The sequence below is a fragment of the Gorilla gorilla genome, chromosome 3, assembly GCF_029281585.2.
Source record: "Gorilla gorilla gorilla isolate KB3781 chromosome 3, NHGRI_mGorGor1-v2.1_pri, whole genome shotgun sequence".
Classification (NCBI taxonomy): Eukaryota; Metazoa; Chordata; class Mammalia; order Primates; family Hominidae; genus Gorilla; species Gorilla gorilla.
Window position 1 is genome coordinate 171,702,501 of NC_073227.2, and position 18,877 is coordinate 171,721,377.

At 35.1% G+C, this 18,877-nt stretch overlaps 1 protein-coding gene across 4 annotated transcripts in view; it reads right to left on the bottom strand.

The window, feature by feature from the left end:
• LRBA (LPS responsive beige-like anchor protein) overlaps positions 1-18,877 on the bottom strand; it is a 766,360-nt gene that overhangs the window by 421,030 nt on the left and 326,453 nt on the right. For all 4 annotated transcript variants that reach the window (XM_031010185.3, XM_055385519.2, XM_055385518.2 and 1 more), the window contains exon 37: positions 1,441-1,607. In XM_031010185.3, the coding sequence (XP_030866045.3) occupies positions 1,441-1,607 (167 nt within the window). The remainder of the gene's footprint in view (positions 1-1,440; positions 1,608-18,877) is intronic.

Consider the following 18,877-nt stretch of genomic DNA (forward strand, 5'->3'; position numbering starts at 1 on the left):
ACTTTTTAAAAAGATTCAACAAATGCACATTGAGTTCCTACTATGTGTCAGGCACTATGCATCAGAGTAATATCCTAATTCATTCAGTATCTGATGTCAAAATGATATCAAATCTGTAATAATAAAGCACTTTGAAACTCTAAAACCCTCAATACAACACTCCTCCATTCTCCTCGCCCTGGGCTTTTAGATGTTGCAAGATAAGGCACCAGAGATCACTGACCCATGAATAGATGTTATTTCCATAACCACTCTTGCACCTGCAGATCAACTGAAATAACATTAAAACAAACAAACAAACATGGTTCCTGTTGGCTGTCCTTTTGATCTCCAGACCTTGACTTGCCTTTCTTTCTCTGAATATCAAAAATTAGGTACCCAGAAATATAATTCATTATACACAAATATTCTTTGTAATAAATATCACACGCTACATTTATTCTATATTAGTGAATACTTTACACAAATAGCTTTCAATGCAAATTTCTGAAGTTTACTTTTCTAAAAGTTAAAATTTTTTTCTTTATACTGGAAAATTTCTAACACTGGATTTTGATGTTTGATAGACACATAAGTTGATTAAAACACAAATGGAAGCAAATTACACTCTTACATAATATACAAGTAATTTACTATTTTTGTTTTTGTTATCTTCTAGAAAAAGTTGGTCAAAAATTAGAAATTAAAATATAATGTTTTCTAATAGCAAAATAAAAACTTTTTGTCATTAACTTTACTTAAAAGAGTCAACACATGTTCCTGAAATTTGTAGCATAAAATATTTCATTAAGGATATATAATTTGTCCAAGTTCCTTAGTCTTAAAGGCAATTTAATTAGTTTCTATAAAGTAAAATCAACAACAGCATGTCCAGTTTGGCTATCTTAAAAGAAGGTAGATATATTGAGTAAAACTTTAAAGAAGGCATTTAACCAAGTTTATCATCACAGTCCTGAAATTTGCAACATAAGAAAAAAAATCATTTTATTGTATTTTCAAAATTATACTTTGAAAATATGGTTACTTTCAAATAACTAAAAAATATAAAAAGAGCATAGTTTTTTAAAATAAAATGTTATATACGTAAAAATTTGGCTATAAGTGTAGATAGTAAGATAGTTTAACTGCTTCCCTTAATAATTCATTTCAAAAGGAGTAAGTAGATAAAGCAAATATTATTTTGGAAGTAGTTGAGGAAACTGATCTACAAAGATCCATAATTGTACACATACTGATTGGATAAATATGGATCTATAAAGATCCATAATTGTACCCATACTGATTTTCTCCTTCCCTTTGGCTTTAAATTCATAGAGATGATGAAAGACAAAATTAAATTACTCTCTTCTTCATCTGGCTTTGATCATATCCAAAGTCATTTATCTAAACCTAAGCCATCTACAGAAAATCAGTGGCCAAATCCTAAAGGTATCCCTTTACCTCACTGCAGAATTTCCCCAGGCTCCATGCTTGTCTGTGAGAATGTTGATAATTTTCTGGATTAGTTGAGTTGCTGTCACGTGGTCACGATATTTTGCTGCTCTTATCAAATGATCACACATCTTCTCATCTTCTCGTTTGTCTGCAGAATACTGGGCACACAGTGACTTGGAGAGAAAAAATAATAATACTATAAAAAATGTGAAAAAAACCTTTAAAACCCATTATGAAATAATCTTTACCCTAAATCAAAACAACCAAAATTTTAAATCTACTTTTACATTCCTCATTCACCTAACTGAGATTAGTGATCTGCTGTCTCAATAAAACATCCCACAAGAATTTACTTCTGTGAAGTCAATCATGAGATACACTCAGAAGTGGTAAACATTCAAGTAGAGACCTGAACAATGAGACAAAGACAGTCTTGTAAGAAGCAGGGGCCCAGCACGACAAACAGCATGAAGTGAAATTGCAAAGGACTTGAGACATAGTGAATAAGGAGAATAATGGTAAGAAATAATTTTCAAAAGGCAGGCCAGGGCTACATCATTTGTATTATGGTAAGGAGTTTAGATTTTATTCAAATGTAATGGAATCCCAGAGGAAAGTTTTATGCAGTGAAGTGATAAATTTACATATTAAAATGATCATATAGCTGCTATTTAGAGAATGGATTGTAGTGGGACAAGAGAAGTAAAGATGGCAGTTATGAGGCCACTGCACAGGGCCAGAAAAGAGACAATAGCAGCTTACAATAGTAAATTGAGCTAGTTCTAAATACTTTTAGAACATGAAACTGTTTGGTCTTTTAAGTCCTAGCAAAATGTACCAAGAGCTCTGGGATTGCCTGGGATCTTATTTCAAATGCAGAGTCTCAGGCCCCACCCCAAATCTATTCACTTTGTGTTTGAATTTTAATTCCCAGGCAATTTATATACATCAAAGTCTGAAAAGTAATGTCTTAGATATCATTAATTTTACCAAAAAACACCTTAGAATTATTTATCAGTAATCAGATACACTATAATTGCTAGTTTCCAAAATGCTTATTTCTCTTCTTTTGGAATTCAGATACTTGTGGTGTCATGTTTATGATACTGTAGTTAAGGCATTGTTTAAAATAAGAAAACAAAGATGGATGTAAACTTGGTCCTTTGTTCTATTCAGTGTCTACTGGAGTCCTCTCCCCCACCCCCACACACATATCCTTTGATAGATAAGTAACATAAACTTGATGTTGGGATAAATATTTCTAGTTTACATATGGAATATACATTGTGGATGCTTGCCTCTCCTACAGTATACCAGTTTCGATAGATTGCTGCCACGCACTACTCCTACCACCACCCCAGCAACAAACAGGAGTCCTGATTGTCCTGAACCAATCGTAATAATCACACCCACACTGGCAAACTGGATTAGGGAAGGACACTTGATGTAACTGGTACAGGTAGGGCAAAGTTCAAGAATTTGTTGGACAGTTGGTTCCCTCCTTCCTCTCAGGGTGTAAAAGAAGCAGCAAATTCTAGGAGTATTGGAAGCTCTCCAGTATTGGAAGCTCTCTGTACCATGAGGGAAGCTGGCCTGAAGATACGGCCAAAATGAGAGCAGAACTATGAAAATTGTAGAAAAACAGAGCTCACTCCAGAATCATGAACTTCCAGATCAATCAAATTCTCAAGACCAGCCAACCCCTACGAGACTTTTTAAAGATTTTTTTTTAAGAGCCAATAAACTCCTGCTCACTGTAAACCAGTAGAAACATCCAAAAAAATTGGTTTTTTTGTTCCTTACACCAAAAGCAATTCATCCTTTGCATGGTGTATATGTACACGCATAAGGAATCAAATATATATATATATATTTTTTTTTTTTTTTTGAGACAGTCTTGCTCTGTCGCCCAGGCTGGAGTGCAGTGGCATGATCTTCTTGGCTCACTGCAACCTCCGCCTCCTGGGTTCAAGCAATTCTCCTGCCTCGACCTCCCAAGTAGCTGGGACTACAGGTGCACGCCGCCACACCCAGCTAATTTTTTTGTATTTTAGTAGAGATGGGGTTTCACTGTGTTGCCCAGGCTGGTCTCAAATTCCTGAGCTCTGGCAATCCACCTGCCTCGGCCTCCAAAAGTGCTGCGATTACAGGTGTGAGCCACCGTGCCCGGCCAGGAATCAAATATCTTAGTCTGTGCAAAACACTATGCTAGGGAGATGAAAAGCTGAATTGTATAAAGAGGAATTTTAGAAGTTAGTCTTGGGTGGGAATAAAGGAAACTTTTAAAGCAAAGGCAAGGCAGAAAAACATTAATCAATTTCAGGGAGGGACAAAGCAAGAGAGTTTGACCCAAGTACAAAATATAGGTAGAACAAGTAATAGTCTGAAGAAACTCTGGAATGCAGAATGAGTATAGAAAAAAGTCACAGGAATCATAGTATACTTATATGAATGACTACAAGATTGGGAAGCAAAACAAAAACCAGGTTACGGTATCACCCCTGCTAATATCTCCTGTCAGTCTTGATCAATTCACTCATTTACCTCTTTAGGTCTAAATGTCCTCATCTGCAAAATTAGAAGGTTATATTAGATCTAAGATTGTGTCAATCCGAAGATTCTGGGCAACCTCTGTGAGGGTACTTGAGAGTACCTGAGTTCAGCCTCTGAGAGATGTTCACTGGTAAAGGCAAACTGTTTATTTAATCTAAACACTGATGTGGAGAAAATAAATCCTACTAAGAACTAGAATAACTGATGAGAAATTAGAAGCAAATTTCATATGCTATATTTTTAAAAAAGATTGACCCAAACAAACCACAGAAGAGTTCACTTTGTCAAAAATATAATTTGAGCAAATAAAAGAAAATGATTAAGAAATGTATGAAAGGGCAGCAGTTTAAGTGAAGATAACTAGGAAATTATTTCATTGTAACAAAAATGTCAACTGATATGTCATTTTTTATATATTCATTCAAGAACTGAGAAGCATTCTATAGGTTATTTCATATCTAACCCAACCATACACTAAAACAAATAGTACGAAATGATAGACATTCACAGAACCGTAAACTTTCAACATTCTCTACTATATCCATATCTGTCCTTGTCTAACTTCACCTAAGAGGAAATTCAAATCTACTGATGAGATTTAGAAAATCACTGGTTTCTGAAATGCTATGAACCACCACATACCTTCATATTAAACAGCATTAAAAGTAACCAAAAACACATTATTAAATAGCTTGTCATTTCTATCTCTTATTATTATATTAATTTAACATCAAATTATATTTTGTAAACATTTGATAAGCTATTAAAGTTTGTTCTAAAAGGCATAATTCTAAAAACAAGGGCTCAAGGTAAGCTAAATGGTAAAATGGTTTAAAGTGTTCTTTAATGGATCCTTCTTTACAATTTGAACAGCAACTTTTCATATCTGACATAAAATCTATAGATATAAATCACATTAAAGGGCTATTGTTTCCTGATTATCAATCTCTGTCTCTTTGTGGAATATTAGGGTCACATCTGACCTAAAAACATGATAAAAGAAAACCAAACAAGAATGTTTCATAAAGATATAATGAACTTGTAACTATTTTTTAAATGTCCTTATAATGTAATTTGAAGATGTTCTTATTTAAAAACCAATAATAAATCCTATGTATGAAATATCGTTCAAAGTCATGTGGAGATAAGAAATATTTACTTTAGAATCAAATACATATTATTTATTTGTAGTACACATATTTGTGTATGTATGTATACCTGTATTTGGAGGTTGAGTGGAGGTAGAAGAGACCTTAACAAATATTGCTATTTATCAGTAACATAAACGGTCAAATCTAAAACTTTCATTCAACTTTAAGGCAGAATTTTTTATGTTTTACATCAACTTTTCTGTGTTCCTATTCTAAGCACTATATAAACTAGATAATATAACATCACAACATGGTCACAAAATATTTGACTATAAAAAGAAAAAAATAAGCATTTGGGGAACAATTCTATTTTATGTGATTATTGCTAAAGAAACCTAAGATTTATAACCAAAGAATGAAGAAACTCAATATAGGATAAATAAACCTCCACAGAAGAAATTCAGTCACTCACAGTAAATAGACAAAGCGACCATTTTAGCTCTTTAAATGTAAATGAATAGAGACAATATTTAATTTTTCCTTCCAGATGTCATGGCTCTACCTAATTTTACTATTCATCTTTTGCATGAAAGTAAGAGAGGACACAAACAAATGGAAAAACATTCCATGCTCATGGATAGGAAGAATCAATATCATGAAAATGGCCATACTACCCAAATTAATTTATAGATTCAACACTATCCCCACCAACCTACCAATGACTTTCTTCACAGAATTAGAAAAAACTACTTTAAATTTCATATGGAACCAAAAAAGAGCCTGCATAGCCAAGACAATTCTAAGCAAAAAGAACAAAGCTGGAGGCATCACGCTACCTGACTTCAAACTATACTAAAAGGCTACAGTAACCAAAACAGCATGGTACTGGTACCAAAACAGAGATATAAAACAAATGGAACAGAACAGAGGCCTCAGAAATAACACCACACATCGACAACCATCTCATCTTTGACAAACCTGACAAAAACAAGAAATGGGGAAAGGATTCTCTGTTTAATAAATGGTGTTGGGAAAACTGGCTAGCCATATGCAGAAAACTGAAACTGGACCCCTTCCTTACACCTTATACAAAAATCAATCCAAGATGGATTGAAGATTTAAACGTAAGACCTAAAACCATAAAAACCCTAGAAGAAAACCTAGGCAATACCATTCAGGACATAGGCATGGGCAAAGACTTCATGACTAAAACACCAAAAGCAATGGCAACATAAGTCAAAATTGACAAATGGGATCTAATTAAACTAAAGAGCTTCTGCACAGCAAAAGAAACTATCATCAGGGTAAACAGGCAACCTACAGAATGAAAGAAAATTTTTCCAATCTATCCATCTGACAAAGGGCTAATTTCCAGAATCTACAAGGAACTTAAACTAATTTACAAGAAAGAAACAATCCCATCAAAAAGTGGGTGAAGGATATGAACAGACACTTTTCAAAAGAAGACATTTATGCGGCCAACAAACATATGAAAAAAAGCTCATCATCACTGGTCATTAGAGAAATCCAAATCAAAACCACAATGAGATACCATCTCATGCCAGTTAGAATGGTGATCATTAAAAAATCAGGAAACAACAGATGCTGGAAAGGATGTGGAGAAATAGGAACGCTTTTACACTGTTGGAGGGAGTATAAATTAGTTCAAGTATTCAAGTATTGTGGAAGACAGTGTGGCAATTTCTCAAGGATCTAGAACTAGAAATACCATTTGACCCAGCAATCCCATTACTGGGTATACACCCAAAGGATTATAAATCATTCTATTATAAAGACACATACACAGGTATGTTTATTGCGGCACTATACACAACAGCAAAGACTTGGAACCAACCCAAATGTCCATCAATGTTAGACTGGATAAAGAAAATGTGACACATATACTCCATGGAATACTGTGCAGCCATAAAAAAGAATGAGTTAATGTCCTTTGCAGGGACGTGGATGAAGCTGGAAACCATCATTCTCAGCAAACTAACACCAGAACAGAAAACCAAACACCGCATGTTCTCACTCATAAGTGGGAGTTGAACAATAAGAACATACGGGCACGGGGAGGGAAACATCATACACCGGGGCCTGTCCAGGGATGGAGGGCAAGGGGAGGGATAGCATTAAGAGAAATACCTAATGCAGATGACAGGTTGATGTGTGCAGCAAACCACCATGGAACATGTATAACTATGTAACAAACCTGCGCATTCTGCACATGTATCCCAGAACTTAAAGTATAATAAATAAATAAATAAATAAATAAATAAATAAATAAATAAATATTTTTAAAAAGTCCTAAAAGATTTAAAAAAAAAACAGAAATGGAAAATGTTAATAGGTATATTCTCTATTAAAGAAATTGAACTCAACTACTTTACCATAAAGAAATCTCAGGCCCACATGGTTATATCGGTGAATTCCACCAAACATTTAAGAGGAAATAATACTGAGGCCGGGCAAGATGGCTCACATCTGTAATCTCAGCACTTAGGGAGGCTGTGACAGGAGGATCGCTTGAGCATAGGAGTTGAAGACCAGCATGGGCAACATGGTGAAACCCCATAGCTACAAAAATACAAAAATTAGCCCGGTGTGGTGGCATGCACCTTTAGTCCTAGCTACTCGGGAGGCTGAGGTGGGAGCATGGCTTGAGACCTGAAGGCAGAGGCTGCAGCAAGCCGAGATTGTGCCACTGCACTCCAGCCTGGGTGACAGAGCCAAAAAGAAGAAGAAATAATAATGAAAAAAAATTTACAACAGCATGAAAAATATGAAATACTTAGCTATATTTTAAAATTTATACAGATCTTATAAAAAATAAAACCATAAAATAGTTAAGAGAAATTAAGAAGCTAGATAAATGAAGAAATATACAATTTATATATACAAAATATAGTTTATAGATTTAAAGATTCAACATTTTAAAAATTGATTTTATATATTCAACACAATCTTAATAAAAATTTTTAGCAATTTTTATAAAACTGAAGAGCTGATTCTAAAACATATATAAAAACAGAAGGTAGGCCGGGCGCGGTGGCTCATGCCTCTAATCCCAGCACTTTGGGAGGCCAAGGCAGGTAGATCACAAGGTCAGGAGATCGAGACCATCCTAGAAAACAAGGTGATACCCCATCTCTACTAAAATACAAAAAAAGTAGCTTGGCATGGTGGCACACGCCTGTAATCCCAGGTACTCAGGAGGCTGAGGCAGGAGAAACGTTTGAACCAGGGAGTTGGAGGTTGCAGTGAGCCGAGATCACGCCTCTGCACTCCAGCCTGGCAATAGAGCAAGACTCCATCTCAAAAAAAAAAAAAAAAAAAAAAAAAAAAGGTAATAACAGCAAAGTAACTTTAGAAAACAAAGTTGTAAGACTTTACACCCTTCCCACCATATTATAAAACTAGAAATGAAGAGCACTGGTTATTAGATGAAGAAAGAGATGACAAAATGAAGAAACAACTGGTACTGAAACACCTGGCTATCCACATGAGAAAAAAAAAAAAAACAGAAGAATCTTTTCTTTCACCTAATATCATACAAAAAATACTTAATTCAAACTGGATCAAGGATATAAATCTAGAAGTTAAAACTATAACATTTCCAAAACACAACAGCAGATTTTTTTTATAACTTTGGGATAGGCAGTGTTGTTAGACTGGACAGCATAACAGAAAGCATAGAAGAAAATCACAAGAATTTAAAAACTGACAAATAAACTTTATCAAAATTTAAAACACCTGGTCTTTTTTTTTTTTTTTTTTTAGACAGAGTCTCGCTCTGTTGCCCAGGCTGGAGTGCAGTGGCTCAATCTCAGCTCACTGTAAGCTCCACCTCCCAGGTTCACGCCATTCTCCTGCCTCAGCCTCCCGAGTAGCTAGGACCACAGGCGCCCGCCACCATGCCCAGCTAATTTTTTGTATTTTTTTAGTAGAGGCGGGGTTTCACCATGTTAGCCAGGATGGTCTCAATCTCTTGACCTCATGATCTGCCCGCCTCGGCCTCCCAAAGTGCTGGGATTACAGGCGTGAGCCACCATGCCTGGCCCAACACCTGCTCTTTAAAAGAACCATTTATAAAATAAAAGGCAAGCCACAAATTGTGAAAAAAATATTTAACATACATCTAAGTGACAAATGAATTCTTTACAGAATATATAAAGAATTCATACAATTCAATAAGACAAAAAACCTAATTAAAAAGAATTAGCACAGGATTTGAACAGGCATTTCACAAAAGATATACAAATGGCTAATAAAGCACATGAGAAGATGCGTAGTCAGTAGAGAAATGCAAATAAAAATCACAATAAGCTATCATTATACACCCACTAGACCGGCTGAAATTTAAAAGAGCTACAATACCAAGCACTGACAAGGACATGGAACAACTGGAACTCTCATACCTACCTTGGTGGTTGAATTGTAAAGTCGTCAACTACTTTGGAAAATAGTTTGTCAATTTCTTGTAAGCTTAAACATACACTTACAGTAGCATGTAGCAATCCTACTCCTAGGTATTTCCTCAAAAGGAATAAGAACATATTTCTACAAAAATAACTTGTATGAAAATGCCCATGGTGCATTTAGTCATAAAAGTCAGATACTGAAAACAACCCAATGTCTGCCTATAGTTGAATGGATAAACAAAATAATTCAACTTATTTAAAAAAACAAACCAATAATACACACAATGTGAACGAATATCAAAAAGTTTATGCTGACCAAAATAATCCAGAGTACCTACTATTTGATTCCATGTATATAAAATTTTATAGCAGATAAAACTACCTATAATAACAGAAATCAGATCACTGGTTGTCTGGGATTGGATATGAGTATATGGAGAGGAATTGACCACAGTGGATCACAGGGGAATTCTCTAGGATGACAAAATTTCCTATATCTTTATTATAATGGTAAAATCACAGATATACACCTTTATCAAAACTCCTCAAATTGTATAGTTAAAATTTTATTACATGCAAACTAAACTTAAATATACAATAAAGTTTATTTAAGAAGTGTTTGTTTGTTTTTTCAGGCAGGATTTCACTCTATTGTCTAGGCTGGAGTGCAGTGGTGTGATCTTGGCTCACTGCAACCTCAATCTCTTGGGCTCAAGTGATCCTGCCACTTCAGTCCCCCAAGTAGCTGGGACTAGAGGCACGCACCACCATGCCCAGCTAATTTTTTCGATTTATTGTAGAGATGAGGTCTCGCTGTGTTGCCCAGGCTGGTCTCAAACTCCTGAGCGCAAGCAATCCACTCACCTCGGCCTCCCAAAGTGCTGGAATTACAGCCATGAGCCACCGTGCCCAGCAAGAAGTTTTTAAAAAGTGGATGGACAAGGTATAGATGGAGAAAGCAGTTAAAATACTCACACCAAAAAATAGGCTCATATAGCAAATAGGTAAATGCCTTCTACAAATCAATGAGGAAGAGACAGATAACCAATAAGAAACTGGGTAAGAGAGCAACATGTACTTCACAAAAGTAAAAAATAGATAATATATAACAAGCAGGAGAACAGACTCAATTCTTTTAAAAATTCAAAACAAAAGTACATCAGAATGCCAAAATAAAAATCACCAGTCAACTGTTGATGAGAATGCTGAATAATAAGAACAATTCTACACTGAGGCTGGGAGTGGTATACACTTTTGCAAGATAGTGTGACAATATCTATTAAAAGTGAAAATATGAACATTTTGTAATCAAGTAATTCCACCATACAGAAATGCACGAGGATGTATGCCAGACATATAAAATATTCAAAGTGCATTATTCATAATAGCTAAACACTGAAAACAACCAAACAAACAGAAGAGATTATTTAAAAACTAATGGTCTACATATTTGGAATAGCTAAAAATTGGAAATAATCCAATTACCTATCAACAGTAGAAAGAGGTAATGAACAGCTAGCAGTCTATACATAATGGAATACTATGTAGTAATGAAAGAGAAGTTGAAAAATGTAAGAAAATAATTAAATGTTGGAAACATAATGTTGAAACAAAATTTCCAGAATAAAATACATGTTTTATAATTCCATTTATATAAGGGTCAAAAATTGGGCAAGAAATTACAGTGCTAAAAGAAACATACTTAAGTTTTGAAAGAATAAAACAAAAGCAAATGTCAACCATAAAATTCAGAACAGTGGTTACCTTAACAGGGCAGAAAGGGGTTGTGACTGGAAGGCTAGAAGACTTCTCACAAACTCTTTGTTTCAGTATCACAAAAAAATTAAATTAATGATGTTAAACATACATTGTTTCTAAAGTTAGGTTTTCAGAGTAATAGGTTTTTTAAGAAATAGGTTATAAAAAGCAAATTTTTATTAAGTTTGCAATTAAGTTCTTGTTAAGTTTTGAAATAAAAATAAACTACACACAATTTTAATGCTAAAATAGCAAGCCCTTTTCCTAAATTAATAATGTTTAATGCTAATTAAACAATTTGTTTTGGTCTCACAAGTTTTGTATTTAAAACCTCTTTTGAAGACTTCTAAAAGAAACATATACTTGCTTTTAAAAACAAATCAAAGAACGACATAAAAAAGAAAAAGAAATTTCTCTCTTCTACCTCCTCCCTGTTTGTTCAGTTGCTTTCTACAGAGGTAGTCACTGTTTAGAGTAAGATGTCATTCCTATATAATGGAATCAAACTGTATATCATTCCATGTCAGGACCTTCTTTCTTTTACATGGCTACAAACAGATTATTACATTTTTAGTTAACCAAGCATTGCTTCTGCTAAACACATGTTTAAGTGTAGTACTTTACTTCTCAATTTGTCTCAAAATCACTTACACTATAAATTACTTGTCTCACTGAAAACAATTTAAAACTGAAATCACTTCAGGGACAATAAATGAAGAAGTTTCTCAGTATTTCACTTTTGAGGTCTTTGTACTTGATCCCTTACCTTAAAGTGTGATCTTTAACAAAAAAAAAAAAAAAAAAGCTATCTACAGAAACTCAGAAAGACTCACAGAAAAGACAGAAAAATGAAAGCTTAAAAAATCTCAACAGCAAACAAAAGTCAACCAATGACAATGTGTGACAGCCACCTTTAATTCTGTAGTGATTCCTCTGTCATGCAACAACTCAAAGTATTGATTTCTCTCAGCATGAAAAAGCCTAAGCCAATGAAACAGACAGAGCAGCATCCCCCTCCTCCCTTCCCCCCATAACAGCATTCAAGGTTAAAACAGGCAGAACACTTATCAAAGTATCTCTTCCATTTCTTCTTGTTTTAATAGACTGGATACAACGTGTTGAGTTCTTATCATTACAAACTATAGTCCTCAGACAATATTTTTAAATAATTTGAAGATTAATATAGGTTCTTCTATTCTTTTGCTTTACACTTTTGGTAATAAAAAACTTGTTTCAAATGCTTTTTTTTTTTTCTGTGAACTCTTAACAGAAGTATATATAATATTTGCAAAAACAAGCCAACACTAATAAGAAGGCTATAGTTTCTACTTGTGTGCCAATTCCACACATAATATTTTGTTTTCATTATTTCTTTAGAGTACTTATTAACAATAAAACCCACAAATACCTAAGCATCTTCCAAAAAGACAAAGTGAATCCTTCAACAATGCAAACATACATCATACATCTGTTTGGAAAATAAAGTAAACTATGGCTGCTATCTGTGTTCAAGAAAATAGTAATAACATAAAATGTAAGCAAAGGATAGGGTTGAAACCACAGAATTATATTTTAAAACCATAATATGAGACAAAAATAACAATCAGCTCTCTGTATCCCCAGGTTCTACATCCACAGATTCGACCAAATTTTTTGTTTTGTTTTGTTTTTGAGTCAGAATCTCACTCTGACACCTAGGCTGGAGTGCAGTGACATGATCACAACTCACTGCAGCCTCCATCTCCCAGGTTCACGCAACCCTCCCATTTCAGCCTCATGAGTAACTGGGACTACATGCACACATCACCATGCCCAGCTAATATTTTTCTGTAGAGACAGGGTCTCTCAGTGTTGGCCAGGCTGGTCTCAAACTCCTGGCCTCAAGTGATCCTCCTGCCTCAGCCTCCCAAAGTGCTTGGATTACAAGTGTGAGCCACTGCCCAGGCCTTGACCAATTTTTGATCTGCAGTTAGTTCTGGAACCAATTCCCCATGGATCCAGAGGGATGACTGTATATCTTCACAAAATATTATGTATAAATGGTTACACACAGAGAGGTAAAATTAAGAAGCTTTAATTTCTTAAACTTTACTTTTTGCTAATCTGCAAAAGAGTTAGATGATCTTAAGCAAATCCTATCATCTTTTAACTCTACCTAACCAATGGATTTTTAAAAGCATAAAAAACTAGGGTCTTTTAGTTGTATTAGCAAGGTCTCCTACTTATGAATAAATATATTTGCTACTACAAATAGGTAAATCTTACACTTAAATATCAAGGCCAGACATGGTGGCTCACACCTCTAATTCCAGCACTTAGGGAGGTCGAGGCCAGCAAATCCCTTGAGGCCAGGAGAGTTCAAAGCCAGCCTGGGCAACATGGCAAAGTCCTATCTCTACAAAAAATAGAAAAATCAGCTGGGCATGGTGGCATGCACCTGTAGTCCTAGCTACTTGGGAGGATGAGGCGGGAGGATCGCTTGAGCCCAGGAGGTTACGCTGCAGTGAGCCATAATCAGGCCACTGCATTCCTGCCTGTGTGAGAGAGTGAGACCCTGTCTCAAAAACAAAAATAAATTTCAAATAAAAGCAGTTCAAGAACAAGCATGAAAACCAGAAAGAAAATAAGCAATTATGTATAAAAATCATAATTAACAATGTAGTTAAGAGCACCAACTCTAGAGCTAGACGACTTGAGTTTTAACTCTTGGTTTTGACACATTCATACTTAAGCAAGTTATTTGAAACCCTGTGCCTCAGTTTCCTCATATAAAAGAGGAGATGATGTTGTATGCTTTTCAGGAGGATCAAGAATAGACATAAAATGATTAGAACATTGCCAGTCATATAAAGGTAACACCTAACATTTATTGTAGGCTTAACTGTGATGTTATCAAAATACGTAACAAATAGTCCCTGTCTTCCAGCATCTCACTGTAGTTTAGTAAAATAAATACAATATGAGAAAGAAATAAACTATGAGATAACTGCTCAAAGAGTTATAGACAGTATGTCTGGAAAGAGAGAAAAAGAAGGAACTATTAGGAATCAGGGAGAGGCTGGGCACAGTGGCTCATGTCTGTAATCCCAGCACTTCAGGAGGCGAGGCAGGCAAATGAATACCTTGCATTCAGGAGTTCCAGACCAGCCTGTAGAGATGGCAAAGTCCCATCTCCACAAAAAAAAAAATACAAAAATTAGCCGGGCATGGTGGCACACATCTGTAGTCCCAGCTACTTGGGAGGCTGCGGTGGGAGGATTGCTTGAGCCCAGGAAGTTGAGGCTGTAGTGAGCCGAGATTGCAGCACTCTACTCCAACCTAGGTGACAGAAGAGACCCTGCCTCAAAAAAGTAAAAAGAAAAAAGAAACAAAAAGGCTGGGCGCAGTGGCTCACACCTGTAATCCCAACACTTTGAGAGGCCAAGGCAGGTGGATCATGAGGTCAGGAGTTCAAGACCAGCCTGGTCAAGATGGTGAAACCCCATCTCTACTAAAAATACAAAAATTAGCCTGGCATGGTGGCAGGAGTCTGTAATCCCAGCTACTCAGAAGGCTGAGGCAGAGAAGTGCTTGAACCCAGCAGGTGGAGGTTGCAGTGAGCCAAGATTACACCACTGCACACCAGCCTGGGCAACAGAGTAAGACTTTGTCTCAAAAAAACAAAACAAAAAAAAAAACAAACAAAAAACAGGGAGAGTTTCACAGAGGAATTAAAGGCTAAGTACCTGTTCACCAAGAAGAAAGGGATAGAAAAAATAAAATGTAGAAAATAAAAGAGGTCAAAAACTAAGAGAACAAGCTCAAATAAATGCATTTTTTTAAGCAAAGATAGGAATAACAGAATGAGACATGTAATAAAGAGCTTTCTCTTTTTTAAATATCCTGATACATGTTTATATTTTCCTTGGGTAACTAATACATTTTTTTACCAATTACCTTCATAAAGGAATTATTCCTCAAAGGTTTATATAAATCATTTAACATACAAAATATTAACTAGATTTGTATTTCTCAGCTGATGATTGTTATAATGCTATAATTTCTTTAATTCATATTCAAATGTATTGCCAACACAGACCATTTCAAAACAACACACCTGAATATTAACTGGGTTATAAATACTGTTTCTCAAACTACCTGTAGTGAAGGGCCAGTTTTGTTTTTTTTTAACCTTTTTAAACACCTTTAGCACTGATGCCTTTGATGACATTGCCAGACATTCAAGCTATAAAACTTTTTAAATATTCAATTTCTGTACTCAGCTCTTTGTGGATTACTAAGAAGTAATTTAGTCAGCAGACCATACTTAAACAGCACTAATATAAAAAGGTAAGTAGAAGGAAACTATTTTTATCAACTCAAGTATTTCCATTTTGCTTTGTATGGTAAAATACTTGCCTTGCAAAATAAAATACTTTGTATTATAAAATGCTTGATCTTATATTCAGTGCTTTAATTTTTATTAATAAACCAGAAACAACAATAGCCAATATTCTAAGTGCACATGAGAAAAGTCTAAATTATAAACAAACGTTATATAAAATACACTGTAAAGATTTTTAATTAGCTTAGTTTCTTATTAATCTTTATTTTAAAATCCATTAAGAAAAGGAAGGCTTTACATTAGTACATAATCCGGTCTATGGTTAAGATAACCAGAAGATACCATAAACTGAAAGCTTAAGTAAAGGCTTGATATATCTATGAGGGATATATTCAGACATTTTCTTTGAAGAGATTTTCAATGCATTAAAAGGTCTGGCTTTCAAAATATATTTTACAAGAACATACTGAGAAGATAATGAAAAAACACTCTTCCAGTTTGGATTTAATTTGATCAACAATGCCTGCAACAGTTTTACCTACATATAAACCTTTTGCTTTTTCTAGCTTGCTAGCTTTAATAGAAATATAGTAATAGTAAGCATCCAAGTAAAATAGCTGTTTTTTTAACCTGGTGCAGCATCACTTAACAATTTGCAAACAAAATCTCATCGATTCACTTTTAAGTGGTCTTCCTTTATCCCACCAATGATAGTTCCTTTAGTTTCACAAACAGCTCAAAAATTATTATTTCTTGTTATATGTATGTATATACCTGTGCTTTATAAGGTAAGAATATGATGTTCAAAAGATACCTACAGAAGAGTAACAGCAGAAAATATTGAGGCCTTTCTTTTAACCTGGTCATTTTCAAAAAGCTAAAGTTGAGAGTATGACAAGTAAAACACATCATGGAAGAACCTCTAAAAATAGTGTGTTCCAGACTAAATACACAAGACTTTGGATATGAAAACTGAAAAATATTATTATTGCATAGTCCAGGTCTATAGACGCTACAACATATATGATAAATTGGGGTAAGAGTTCCCTTAAAAAAATTTGATGGTGCCGTTGTCACTCAACCTGAGGCAGGAAAAAAGGGTAACACTGGACTGAGGAAAAACCAAGATTCTTCTCTAAGAGAGGAAGCAGGTGATCCTGAACTCGAGAAAGAATCTGGTCAAAAGAGCTCTCACTGTTGGAGAGCTGAACTAGCTTCTGCAACATGGCAAAGGGAGACGACCTGGGGAAAGAGGGAGACAGAGTCAAGAAAAACTGCCTGTTCAAGACTGTGGCCTATGAATCCTAGGAGATGCAATATCTAGTATTGTTTTGTTTTCCTCTTCTGCATTGTGATGCCCTTCTATCATTGCAAGGCCCACAAAAGAGAAAAGGAGAGGTCTATGTCCATGCTTTGGGCAACAGGATAAAGAAAAACAGCTACTGCCTGGAAAAGTTGTTTGTAAGATGGGAAGAGGTATTCTCCAGAGCTCTGATACAACTCTATCCAGCAATAGTGTAGATAGGAACCTGATGGCAGAGATAAGAGTCCTAGATTCACTGTGGCACATATAAGCATTCAATTACCAGAGATTACTTGAAGAAAAAAATAGCTGTTATTAAACACTTAATATGGATTCAGAGTAATGGGTACATTAGGTTTATCAAATCCCATTTATTCCTCACAACATAGCTACAGGTAAACATCATTATTATCCTGATGTAAAGGTGCAGCAGTGGTGTCTTACTTCACATGGTTTAGTGAATGACAATGCCAAGACTAGTCAACAATTTTATCTGATAAGGTAGTCAGAGCTAAGGTCAACTGCTGCAGAGTAATCATGTCTCACTGGTTGGGTATTCAAACCATAGCAATTTGGACATTAAAAAGAACTTGAATACTTGTCAGTTGGTTATACTGGTAGAGGCTGAGTATCCCTTATCCAAAAATTCAAAATTCAAAATGCTCCAAAATCTGAAGCTTTTTGAGAACCAACATGACCCTCAAAGAAAATGCTCATTGGAGCATTCTGATTTCCAGGTTTTCAGATTAGAGATATTCAACCAGTAATATAATACAAATATTCCAAAATCTTTAAAAACCTGAAATTTGAAACACTTCTGGTCCCAAGCATTCTGGATACGGGATACTCAACCGGCATTTTATCTTTCATATTTATTGATATTATTTTTATCAAAGGTGAAGAAAATAACAATGATAGAAAACAGAAAAGCTACAATTTATATTTGTATTTATAGTCATGCATGGCTTAATGACGAGGACATACATCATACTGTTTATAGCCTAGGAGCCATACAAATATGTACAGTATGTTACTGTATTAAATGTTGTAGGCAACTATACCACAATGGTAAGTATTTGTATACCTAAACACAGAAAAGATATGGTAAAAATGGGTATAAAACAAACAAAAAAAATGGTACAGGGCACATACCATGAATGGAGTTTGCAGCACTTGAAGTTGCACTGGGTGAGTCAGTGTACAAGTAGTGGGTGAATGTGAAGGTCTAGGATATTACTGTATACTACTGTAGACTTTATAAACCCTGCACACTTAGGCTATGCTAAGTTAATTAGAAATTATTTTCTTCAATAATAAATTATCCTTGCTCACTGTAACATTTTTACTTCATAAACTTAAAATTTTTTTAAACTTTTTAACTCTTTTTTAATAACACAGTTTAAAATGCACATTGTACAGCTGTGCCAAAATGTTTTCTTTCTTTATATCCTTATCCTATAATTTCCTTTTTTTTTTTTTTGAGACAGAGTCTTGCTCTGGTGAGACAGAGTCTAGAGTGCAGTGGCACGATCACAGCTAACTACAGCCTCAACTCACTGGGCTCGAGTGATTCTCCCACTTCAGCTTTCTGAGTAGCTAGGACTACAGGGGTGTACCACCACACCCCTGGCTAACTTTTTTATTTTTTGTAGAGACAAGGTCTCCCTATGTTGCCCAAGCTGGTCTCAAACTCCTGGACTCAAGCAATCCTCCCACCTTGACCAAAGTGCTGGGATTACACTGTGCCTGATCTATAAACCTTATTCTATTTTCAAATTTCATTTTTTCAATTTTTAAATTTTGTTAAAAAGTGAGACACAAACACACACATTAGGCTAGGCCTATCCAGGGTCAAGATAATGAATGTCACTGCCTTCCACCTCTACATCTTGTCTTACTGGAGGGTCTTTGGGGCAGTAACATGCATGGAGCTCTCATCTCCTATGATGACAATGCCTTCTTCTGGAATACCTCTTGAAAGACCTGACTG